Source organism: Schistocerca gregaria, chromosome X (genome assembly GCF_023897955.1).
Source record: "Schistocerca gregaria isolate iqSchGreg1 chromosome X, iqSchGreg1.2, whole genome shotgun sequence".
NCBI classification, from domain to species: domain Eukaryota; kingdom Metazoa; phylum Arthropoda; class Insecta; order Orthoptera; family Acrididae; genus Schistocerca; species Schistocerca gregaria.
Window position 1 is genome coordinate 467,018,870 of NC_064931.1, and position 12,432 is coordinate 467,031,301.

Sequence of the window (12,432 nt, forward strand, 5' to 3'; positions counted from 1 at the left end):
GCCAATCTTGGGGTTTTTGCATTCATTTGTATTTGGCGTGCTGTTTTCGTTGTTTCTGTAGGTGTCCGGAACGAACAGCTTCGTCGTTTATTAATTTATTTGGTATAAATCTTTCAACTGCTGTTTCGACTATTTCATCGAATTCAAGACGCATCTAGTATACACTTACTTTGTTAATTTGAGAGGAGTGTAGATCTCTCTAAGGCGTCAAGCTAATTTTTATTTTCTTTTTTGATGAAATATATTTCTCGTTTATTTTTGGATGATTTAGGAGTTACGGTATTCAGTCTCGCTACAACAACCCTGTGTTCACTAATCCCTATATGCGTTTTGATGCTCGTTATTAGCTCAGGATTATTTTTTGTTAAGATGTCAAGTGTGTTTCCACAACCGTTTACTTCGCGAGTGAGCTCAGGAATTAATTGCTCGAAATACGTTTCAGAGAATGCGTTTAGGAAATTTCGGATGATATTTTATGCGTACATCCGGATTTAAACACGTACTTTCGTCAACGTGTCTAGGGTACACTGAAGTCACCACCAACTTTAATTGTATGAGTCCTGTACAAGTTTGAAATTAAACTGAAGTTTCCTTTGAACGTTTCTGCAATTGTAGCATCTGAATTGGGAGAATACAAGTATTATTTCATTCCAGTTGCCAAGGATGACGTCTACCAATGCTAATTCACATGAACTATCGACAAAGTACTAAAATTTCATTACAACATAAACTAATTCTAACATCAACAAACACGCCACCGCCGACTGTATGTAGCCTATCCTATCTGAACACCATTAGGTTTGTCGCAAAAATTTCTACTGAACTTATCTCCGGCTTTAGCCAGCCTTTAGTACCTATAACGATTTGAGAGCAGGTACTTCCCCAACACAGCAACGACAAATGTTATAAGAAGGTTCGTAGATCTACTATCTTCCTGTGTTCGACGGCTAACCCTTACTGTGTTTCCCCGAGGCCCTCTAAAAAACTTCCCAGTGCTTGACATAAATCACTTTTGTGATGGTGAAAGACATCGCCACACTAATGATATTGCTCACGACTGTATAGTCAACAATGACCAGGCTCCCTGTCAGTTTACAAACCAAAGTTCCCAACTCTCCTTCCAAGAATGAGAGTACAGAATGCTGTTGACAGGTAATGTATCAGATAGAGATTTGGAGTTCCGTGGAAACATATCCATACTTGTACAGTAAATAGGTGATTTAAAAACAGGTTTTATTGTTTATTTTATCACTACTTTCTACATTCAATACCTAGTATTAAATGGAACTTAGCTTAGATAAAGCACGAAGTGATGACCAATACAGCATTTAAAAGGAGGGTACAATGAGCCGAACTGTACTCTTCTGCCAGGCAAAGTACACAGAAGACAGGTTGTTAGATACCTGACTGACAGTGAGGAGATCCCGAGGCGTACAGTAGGGAAACTGAACACCCGGCAGAAGTGCCTGGGCCAGAGACACGTATACCACAGCCTCTAGCAGCGAGTTGCGTGCTGACACTGCCAGCGTGAAACGGTTGTCTTCAGGCCTGCAACGTGAGATAAAATAAACCTAAGTTAGATAGTAGTACGTGTTACGAGTCTGTGAAATCAATAATGCTTAACCCAAAATTTTGGTTATCACCTTTGTTTTTATTTTCAGGAACGGTAATGTGATCCTTTAACAACAGCTGTCATTGAACAATACTTTCATTCGAATTCAGTTAGGGCCTAGTGCCGAAAACAAACATTTCTCAATGTGTGCAACTGTTGCTTATGACACTATTCAGTGATCCATATTTTTGGAACACAGGAGAGAACTAAATGCTATGCTAAACAATAAGCTGTGGATTGTGTTTCTACTCACTTTTGTTTCTGTATCATATTACGTTGTCACCTCATTAAGCGCTATATGTTAGCTGTTACGGAAATATACCTAATGTTCCTTTTGCGGTGGTTGCTCGTACGTACCTTGTGATAAGGGTTTTGGTCCAATAGAATGTGGAGGAATAAGGTTTTCCACACATGAATTTGACAGATGGTTTGTCACGTCACAAAAAAGTTCAAGAACATAACATAATTTTAGGGTGACCAGTGAGGAAACAGATGGCTTGTTTATTTCAAAGTTATTATGAGAGACTATTACCAGACGAAATTCTAGGTGCGTGGAAAGCCAGAAATCGAGATTTCGTTAGCAGCGCAAAGGCCTAAACTGAAAAATGTCTGCTTTCGACCTTTCCAGGGGAATTACTGTCACTCTAGGATCAACTGCAAGATGCATTCACATGAAGCACGTACAAGTCATACCGCAAGGAGCCAGTGTGTAAAAGGGAAAACAATAACCAACATATCACCCACTTTCTTGCATATCTGTATTTCACGAGAAATTGTCAACACATTTTCTTGCCAGAAATTTTCTGAATCACTGAGGAATATTACTTTTCTAGATAGTTAAGTATATTCAACGCACTCCTTATCCCAAATACACTCCTGGAAATGGAAAAAAGAACTCATTGACACCGGTGTGTCAGACCCACCATACTTGCTCCGGACACTGCCAGAGGGCTGTACAAGCAATGATCACACGCACGGCACAGCGGACACACCAGGAACCGCGGTGTTGGCCGTCGAATGGCGCTACCTGCGCAGCATTTGTGCACCGCCGCCGTCAGTGTCAGCCAGTTTGCCGTGGCATACGGAGCTCCATCGCAGTCTTTAACATTGGTAGCATGCCGCGACAGCGTGGACGTGAACCGTATGTGCAGTTGACGGACTTTCAGCGAGGGCGTATAGTGGGAATGCGGGAGGCCGGGTGGACGTACCGCCGAATTGCTCAACACGTGGGGAGTGAGGTCTCCACAGTACATCGATGTTGTCGCCAGTGGTCGGCGGAAGGTGCACGTGCCCGTCGACCTGGGACCGGACCGCAGCGACGCACGGATGCACGCCAAGACCGTAGGATCCTACGCAGTGCAGTAGGGGACCGCACTGCCACTTCCCAGCAAATTAGGGACACTGTTGCTCCCGGGGTATCGGCGAGGACCATACGCAACCGTCTCCATGAAGCTGGACTACGGTCCCGCACACCGTTAGGCCGTCTTCCGCTCACGCCCCAACATCGTGCAGCTCGTCATCGAACCCATCGTTCTACCATTCCTAGACCGGCAAGGGAACTTGATGTTCCAACAGGACAATGCACGTCCGCATGTATCCCGTGCCACCCAACGTGCTCTAGAAGGTGTAAGTCAACTACCCTGGCCAGCAATGTCTCCGGATCTGTCCCCCATTGAGCATGTTTGGGACTGGATGAAGCGTCGTCTCACGCGGTCTGCAAGTCCAGCACGAACGCTGGTACAACTGAGGCGCCAGGTGGAAATGGCATTTCAAGCCGTTCCACAGGACTACATCCAGCATCTCTACGATCGTCTCCATGGGAGAATAGCAGCCTGCATTGCTGCGAAAGGTGGATATACACTGTACTAGTGCCGACATTGCGCATGCTCTGTTGCCTGTGTCTATGTGCCTGTGGTTCTGTCAGTGTGATCATGTGATGTATCTGACCCCAGGAATGTGTCAATAAAGTTTCCCCTTCCTGGGACAATGAATTCACGGTGTTCTTATTTCAATTTCCAGGAGTGTATTACAAAATATAAGGATCTTACTACACTGACTTTAAGTTCCCTTGGTTTACCTAAACGACTTCAGTTAAATGTTAGGATAACTCCTCCGAATAAAAAATCCTTATTTCGCTTCCGTAAACACTAAGTTCAGCTGGATGCACCTTTTTTTTAATTGCTGCATGCTGACGAAACTTTGAAAGCTAAAATTATAGCTAATAACACGTAAACTAGAAAAAGAACGTTATACAAATGAAATAGAAGCCTGTCGTCCGTCAGCTTGGATGTTACAGTGATCAAATTTGGAGAATACCGGATCGAACGCTATTATTACCTCTTTTCCTTTCTGTGGCGTGCACAAACACGTCGTTCCTGTTATTCTAGCACGCCTTGTAGGTTAGTAATCACAAATTGACGGTGCATAGCTACCCTCCGATCGACAAACCTTCGAAGGATATATTGAAAAACATGGAAAGAAAATTAAGCAGGAGAAAGAAAATAATAATAATAACAATAAGAAGAAGAAGAAGAAGAAATCAGGATTACACTGAACCATACTGAGAGAGCTGTTAAACGATTATAACTTTAAGTAGCGCATTGGCTAATAAACTGGTGGCCATTAAAACTGCAACACAAGGAAGAATTGTAAATAACTCTATTTTACATGTTATATGGATACAGTATAACAGGAAGAACATATTGGTATTTGCGAATACAAAGGGTAAGGAATTCAGTCAATATGAGTTGGGATGATTGACAAAAGTACTTCATTCCACGCTACTTAAGCTCTTTATCAGAATCAATCAGTGGTGTGTGCCGGTCACCCGACAACCGATGATCAGACTTTTTCATTGGGTGAGACGTTTGGATAACTTGTTGAAAGGTAATGTCACAGAGACTTTGAACAAAAGACACAGCTTCAGCCGCCCGAATTCTCGTTATTTTCTGACACCCTACGCATGGAAACTTCCATCGTGATGTTGTACGCAAAACACGGATTCGTTTGAAAAGACGACAAAGGGCCACTCCTGTATGTAGTTTTGTTGTTGGATACACCACTTTCGATATGCCTCCCTCTGCTGCCTCGTCAAGGGATGCTGCAGCAACAGTCCCCGTGCAGACGATTCGTGGTGCTCCAGACGTTCTCGCACTGTCAATAATGAGACTTGTCTTGCTACAAACTAGCCCAACTCCTCTTGCTATATAAAAGCCCTTGTCCTGACACAAGGTGCAGGCGTGGCTGTACGATTTTGTTAAAAATTGGTCTGTCCCCTGGAGCGCTAGTCGCGTCGAACCATAGAGATCCTGCACGGCACTGAGTATGGCCCTCGTTTTCCCATCCATTCCATATTCGCAAAACAGCCGTGTGGTCCCAACCAACGAGACTGGAATATCTCGGAAAGATGGACTGCACTCTTCTATAGCACGTGAACCTGCCGCTATTGAATTCCGACACGTGCTGATAAAAATTCTCCTTCCTAAAAAAAGCATTACATATTCTTCTTACAACCAACCAAGATTCAAAGGCGATTTCTGAATATAAATTCGCTGCTTAATTATTTTGTTGTTGCAGACTGAAGGCATTAGTTTTACCTACTTTGTGTGATTGCACTGAAAGCTAATCATCTGCATATCCAAGCGTATAGTATACTCACACCACTACCAAATGTGTAAGTGGGTCGATGAGGTCTGAAGTAATAGAACCCAGTAACTTGTCCTGGACAGCAAGCGTACATCAGAGACGATGGTGAATGAAATGAATTCACGTATGGTGAACACATATTAGCGTCAGCTGCTTGTGATAATTGAAAATTTGTGCCGCACTGGGACTCGGCGCCCCCAGTGCTACTCCAAAGCTCCATTTGTCACGCAGTTACAGTCCAAATGCTCCTACTTTCGTGAAACTAAGCACGAGAAGACATTGGTTACTATTTTGCATAATCATTTTAGTACCGCCAGGTGTCATTATACTATTAATGGTGTCAGTGACTGTGTTGGTGCTATAACTGTAACATGCATGTCTGAAGGACACTGTATTCTGATAAATTCAGTTACGGCATCAACATTGACACTGTCACCACTAATGATATAATTGCGCCTGATGGGGCTAAAATGACGATACAATATAATAACCGAGGTCTCTCTATGCTTAGTTTCACGAAAATTCGAGATTTTTAACTGTGACTGTGTGACACATGCAGCTTTGGACGGGCCCTGAGGAATTGCTCGCACAGCCGCAGTGTTAAAGGCGACTGCTAATGTTGGGTGGGAAGTCTGTGTTCGACTTCCGGTGCGGCACAAATTTTCATCTGTTGCAGGTGGCTGAAGCTAATATGTATTCACAATATATGAATCAATTTCATGACTTTCAGAGCTGTTAATCGCTAAAGACAGTGCATACATGTCAGAAGGATATTACTATGTTGTAATAAATACAATTACTGCGTCAACACAGGCATTTTCACCATTCATGACAGAGGCAAGGTCATCGTCAGGACAACTCTTGTTCTGTATATACTCGAACATAAACGATCTGACTGATAGCGTGAGCAACAATTAGCTACAGTTTTTTGATGACGCCGTAGTGAGTGAATGGGTAATTGTCGTCGTTGAGTGACTATTGGAGGATACAGGATGACTTAGAATTTTTATTTGGTATGATGAGTGGCAGCTTGCTCTAGATGTCGGAAAATGTAAGTTAATTTGGTGAGCAGGAAAAAAAAGCCTAAACGTTCGAATACACTGATGCACTGCTTGAAACAGTCACGCCATTTACATGGCATAAGTTTGCAAAGTGATATGAAATAGAATGATCACGTAAGGACAGTAGTAAGGAAGGCCTCATTTTATTGGGAGAATTCTAGGACAGTTTGGTTCATCTGTAAAGAGGACCGCGTACAAAACACAAGTGCGGCCCTTTCTTGAGTATTATTTCAGTGTTTGGCATGGCAGATTAAAGGAAGACATCGAAGCAGTTCAGAGGAATCCTGCTGTTATACCAACATGTGAGTATTTCGGAGATAATTCGTGAACTAAAATCCGAAACCCTAGAGGAAAGACGGCAGTCTTTTTACGAAACACTACTGAGAAAATTTAGAGAACTGGTTGCGGCTGAGGTACAAAACGATTGTAGTGCCTCACGCGTACATTTCACGTAAGGATTGCGAAGACAAGAGAAATTAGGACTTGTACGGAGGCAGTTGGTTACTCTCGCTCCATTAGGATGTACAACAGCAGTGGTACAATGTCTCCGCCTCGCACCGAATAGTGGCTTTCGGAGTATGTATGTAACTGCAGAATGTTGTTGCATGTCGCCTTCATGGTGTAGTCATTTTAAAGGCCAGCAGTGCAGCTGAAAAGTGAATGAAGTTAAACAGCGTTGCAAGATCATGGGACTAATGCTATGACGGTTCGTGAAATGAAAACTGATAAAGGGTAGCAGTCTCCTAGTAGCGGGAGAAGAAAATGTTATTTAGTACGGCGTAACGAAGTTGAGGTGGTAAATGTAGCTAGTTGTGGCAAGCCGTAGGCGGTGGTACTGACTGGGAGTGGAGCTGGAGCCAGGCGCGCGTGGCGTTCTCGAGGCTGAGGACGGCGTCTGCTGCGAGCGCGGCCGCGTCTCGCCACTCGAGCTGCGCGCCGGACAGCGTGTCGCGGTAGCTGCGCGCCTGCTCCAGCTGCTCCTCCGCCGCCTCCTCCTCCTCGCTGCCGTGGCTCTCGCCGAACAGCGAACCTGTGTACCACACAGTTCGCTAAGCAGCTTTCTATCTATACCAGTAAGACACGTCGTAACGTAATTTTATCGAGACTACATCGAAGCTACAACCTACTATACAATGCACGACGAGAGCATTATGTAAGGGGCGGTCAAAAAGTTTCAGTTTAACGGCGTTACTTCAGCGCCTGTTGGGTGCCTCTCCTATGGGTCGTCAGGCGCATTTTCTGTGGTGTTTCTGCAGATATTTGCAACTTAGTTTTTGCAGTGTGTAGCTGGAGTCAACCTAAGCTAATGCTACTCATCTTTCACAAGACGCCCAACGCCGGCGAGAAGCGCCGGTTTGTTTCCAGCTACAAACAAAATGATTTTTAAATTGAAATTTAACCAACACATTAGACAGAGCGTTCTCAAATTAGTCCAGTGCGATATTTTTTTATCGACACATATTAACAGAGACAGTATAACACGAAGAATAATTAATACTACAGCAGCGACTGAGCAGCGCTTCTGCGTTGCGTTAGCAGTCGTCGCGGGCCCGGGCGGTGGTGGTTATTTTTCGTATTTTACTGTTTCAGTTAAAAGATATTCATAAAACGAATATCACTCCAAACTAACTTTGTAACGCTCTCTCTAATGGATACATAATACTGCGATTTAAGAGTAATTTTGTTTGTAACGGTAAACAAACTGACACTTCCCGTCGGCGATGGGCGTCGCGTCGAAGACTTGAAAAACAGTATTTGTTTGGGCTGACAACAGGTACACGTTGCAAAAACGAAAGGGCAAACAGCTGCGAAACACCGGATAAAATGCGCCAGACGACTCTTACGAAGGACTTCCTGCATCTAACGTAGCGCGACTCCGATATGGGTATATAAGTACCTCCATGTAGGTAAGGTATTAGCGTGGCATTCGTGTCTTTTAGACGTGCTTGCTGCAAATGTGGAAAAGTGGAATATAGCGAAGTTATTAGCAAATACGTCCTAACAGCACCAACGTGCTGTTATTATTTTCTTCGTTTCTCAATGACAAACAGCAAAAGGCATCCACCGGAGAATGAAGAAAGCGTGTGGCATAGCAGGTCTATCGTAAACCACCGTTGTGGAATTGTGCGACAAGCGGTGACGAAGCTTCATGGTAACGCACATCCCCATACCGCAAAGGTGAAGTAGAATTATACCAACTTAAGTGAAGACATTCGAACACCTGCCCTATAGTCCTGATCTCTGCCCGTGCCATTATCACTTCTTCGGTCCTTAAGAAAGCCTTGGAAGGTCGACGATTCCTCCTTGATGAATATGAGCAGCAGGCAGTTACGGACGTTTTCACGCGGCTGGATATAGTGTTTGACCAAACGGGTACCTTCAACATGGTGCGTCAGCGTAGTGATTGCCTTAATTCTCACGGCGATTGTGTCCGATTGGCACACAAATGCCGGATTGTATGTCCTTCGAACCGAAACTCTTTGATCGCCCATTACACATCTGAGGTCGAAGTTCCACACGACGGCATTTTAGTATATAACATTCTCGGTTTGAACGACGCGTCAAATATAGGTGCAGCTTTGAGTTTCTTAAGAAATCGTTTATCGCGTTCGTCACAAGCAAATGACGGTCGTGGCTGCTGTTGTGGCAATTACTTATAGCCTATAGACGGCTCGCGATTGGTCAGGGTACGTCATCGTTAAGTCATGCTGCGAGAAAATTGTGAGAAACGCGCATTAAATGTGGCTATATTCATCCACACTCGTTTTATCGGTATTTTGACGATGGTACGCTTGTGCTCTGCCACCGAAGTTGTGGAGCAGTTAATCGACCGAGTTCTTTTCATTCTGATGTGGATATCCTCTTCAAAGTTGAGAGTGCTGCGTCTCCGTGGAGCAACACAGTCAACCTCCTAGTTGTGAACTTACCAGTTTGTTGCAGCCTTTGTTGTGATCGGGCGATAATACATTGCTCTGCAAAACTTAATGAGTAGATAGATACAGCATCATAACCTATTAACTATTAGGTGGAAATGAATAAAAATGCAGTAGAAGGATCTCGCAGTCGTCCACAGAAAGGTGCAAAACAGATGGCGTGAGGTCGGTATGAATGCACTGAGGTGACAAAAGTCATGGGATACCTCCTGATATCCTGTCGGGATCTCCTTCCGCCTGGCGTAGTGCAGCAAGTCGACGTGGCAGGATTTCAATCAGCCGCTGGAAGTTCTCTACAGAAATATTGAGTCATGCTCCCTCTATAGTCGTCAACAACTGTGCAAGTGTTTGCCGGTACAGGGTTGTGCCGGAACTGACATCTAGGTTATGTTTCATAAATGATCGACGGGATGCATGCCGCGCGATCTGTTTGGCCAAATCATTCGCAAGAATGGTCCAGAATATTCTACAAATCAATCGCGAACAATTGAGGCCTGATGACATGACATCGTTGTTTGAGAACGTGCAGTCCATGAATGGCTGCAAATGGTCTCCATGTAGCCGAACATAAGAATTTCCAGTCAGTGATCGGACCAGAGGACCCAGTCCATGGCTTTGGGGGGACTGTACCGCACTCGAATCCTACCAGCAGCTCTTATCAACTGAAATCGGGATTCATCTGATCGTGCCACGGTTTTCGATTCGTCTAGAGTCCAACCGATGTGGTCACGAGCTGCAGGAGAAGTCGTGATGTTAGAAAAGTCAGTCACGTCGGTTGTCTGTTGCCATAGCCTATTAACCCAAATTTTGCAGCACTATCCTAAAGGATGCTTTCGCAGTACGCCCCACACTGATTTATGAGGTTATTTCATGTACTATCGCCTGTCTGTTAGTACTGACAACTCTGTGCAAACGCAGGCTTCTCTCGGCCACTTGGCCGCTGCGTTGTCCGTGGTGAGAGGTATTGCCTGAAATTTGGAATTTTCGGCACACTCTTGACACGGTGGATATCAGAATATTGGATTGCCTAACGACTTACGAAAGGGTATGTCTCTTGCGCCTAGCTCCTACTACCATTCTGGGATCAAAGTCTGTTAATTCCCGTCTTGCGACCATAATCACGTCGGAAACCTTTCATATGAATTACCTGAGCACTAATGACAGCTGCACCAATGCACTACTCTTTGATACGTCGAGTAAGCGAGTATGCGATACTACCGCCTTTTGTATATGTACATATCGCTATCCCATGACTTCATCACCTCAATGTATACCGCCAAATGGGACTGGCGCCGATCGGTGTGGCCGAGCGGTTTTAGGCACTTCAATCTGGAACCGCGCGACCGCTACGATCGCAGGTTCGAATCCTGCCTCGGGCATGGATGTGTGTGATGCCCTTAGGCTAGTTAGGTTTACGTAGTTCTAAGTTCTAGGGGACTGATGACCTCAGATGTTAAGTCCCATAGTGCTCAGAGCCATTTGAAACAGTTTGGGACTGACCCCACAACAGGAGGCAGTTGAAGAGGCGGGAACAGAGTGTTTCTCAGCCAGTGAGCAGTTACGGTGCGTTGTGGCGATGTTCTTCATTACAACACGACCTTGAGACCACACATGGTTGGCTTCACACGGAGATTGTTATCGGGAAACTGGGAGAAGTACGAAATTTGACAAGGTTAGCCCAAGAGTTTTGTATTGCTCATAGTGTTGTTTCACGTGCGTGGGAAGCGTTCCGAACTGCCCTAAGGAATGGAGGTGGTCGACCACGGTCACCTGCAGCAACAGATGACGGATACACTGTGCAGCAGGTAAGAAAGGACGCATGTATAACAGAAGCTGCAATGGCAGCCACATTTAACAAGACTGCAAAGCACGCAGTCTCATGCTCCACAGTGGAAGGATGACTGCATGGAGTCGTTCTCTTCGCCCGACGATCATTGTTCTCTGTTGACATCTGCAATTCGGCGGCTCCGTTTGCGATGGTCCGTACTGACCTGCAAATCTTTGAAAACGGTAAACTCACCTGTCAACGTTACTATGACACTGATCTCCTTCCCCATATGCGTATTTTCAGGGTTGTGCTCTGCCTAGACTTCATTTTTACGGAGACAATGCTCGACTGCATTGAACAGCGTAAGTGGAAGAGCTCTTTTCCCCCCAACTTAAATCCTATCGAGCACGTGTGGGCTGTGGTGGGGAGACGTATTGCAGCACATCCATATGCGCCAACGACCATCCAGCAGTTGGTAACCCCGCTGGTCTACGTACTGAACGGCCTACCGCAAGAAATCCCAACCCGTCCTGATGGTCACTTTTTAAGCAGAATATGGAGTGCCTCCCGTGGTGAACACGTATCCTGTTAGGAATCATGTCCCACCTTTTGTAATGTTCACGGGGTCACCATAAATTGAGGTGCCATAAGTTAATTATTGGCTTTGAATAGAACTGTCATTTCTGTTCGTTTCATTGGGTATTTCATTCAGTTACCTTCTACGTTATAACGTAGCAATTCATTCTACGTATGGTCCCAGTTTCATCGAGATATGTTACTTGGCAGCGACGCACCATCTAGATTTTACTTTCACCCTTAAGTTTCGGAGCTTGGGACATCAATGTAGTATGAGCTGTCAAATTACAATAGGGATGACGACGGCGCCCTTCTGTCAGTTTGTGTGGGTACTGTGATGTGGTAGATCTGAAAGTGATTCGATTCTCAAACTTATCTAATATAAATAATTTATTGCACAATTCCTGTTATGGGTTCCTCATAAGGGTTTTTTCTACTAAGTTCTATCTACAACCCATAGAAGCCTGTAGCAGGCATTTTGAAACTCTGTGCATAGAACTACAAGTATCTGTGACAAGGCCAGCTGCATTACTAGGTTAAGCGTTTGAAGTACATATTTCGAAATAATGGCTATGGGGCTTGAGATATAAAGAAAGGAAAGAAACTAAAACAACAAAACGTTGAGAAATCATGTGACGATCTACGTGTTGTACTTCTTCCTTTCTGTGGGGTTGCATCTAGCTAAATAGATAGGTTTCTGTGAATAACAAGAATGAAGCTTATTTTCCATCCATCCAAGAAACTAAAGGACACCCGGTTAAGGACAGGCTCGACCTCATGGTCCCTGAAATTTATAAGACGCCTTATGAGTGTGGAAGCGACTAGATCGATCAGTCT

At 44.6% G+C, this 12,432-nt stretch overlaps 1 protein-coding gene across 1 annotated transcript in view; it reads right to left on the reverse strand.

The window, feature by feature from the left end:
* The window catches only part of LOC126298894 (uncharacterized), a 629,072-nt gene that overhangs the window by 185,928 nt on the left and 430,712 nt on the right, over nt 1-12,432 (reverse strand). The window contains exons 5-6 of the mRNA XM_049990433.1: nt 7,159-7,348; nt 1,404-1,548 (exon numbers count right to left, since the gene is read on the reverse strand). Of these exons, the coding sequence (XP_049846390.1) occupies nt 1,404-1,548; nt 7,159-7,348 (335 nt within the window). The remainder of the gene's footprint in view (nt 1-1,403; nt 1,549-7,158; nt 7,349-12,432) is intronic.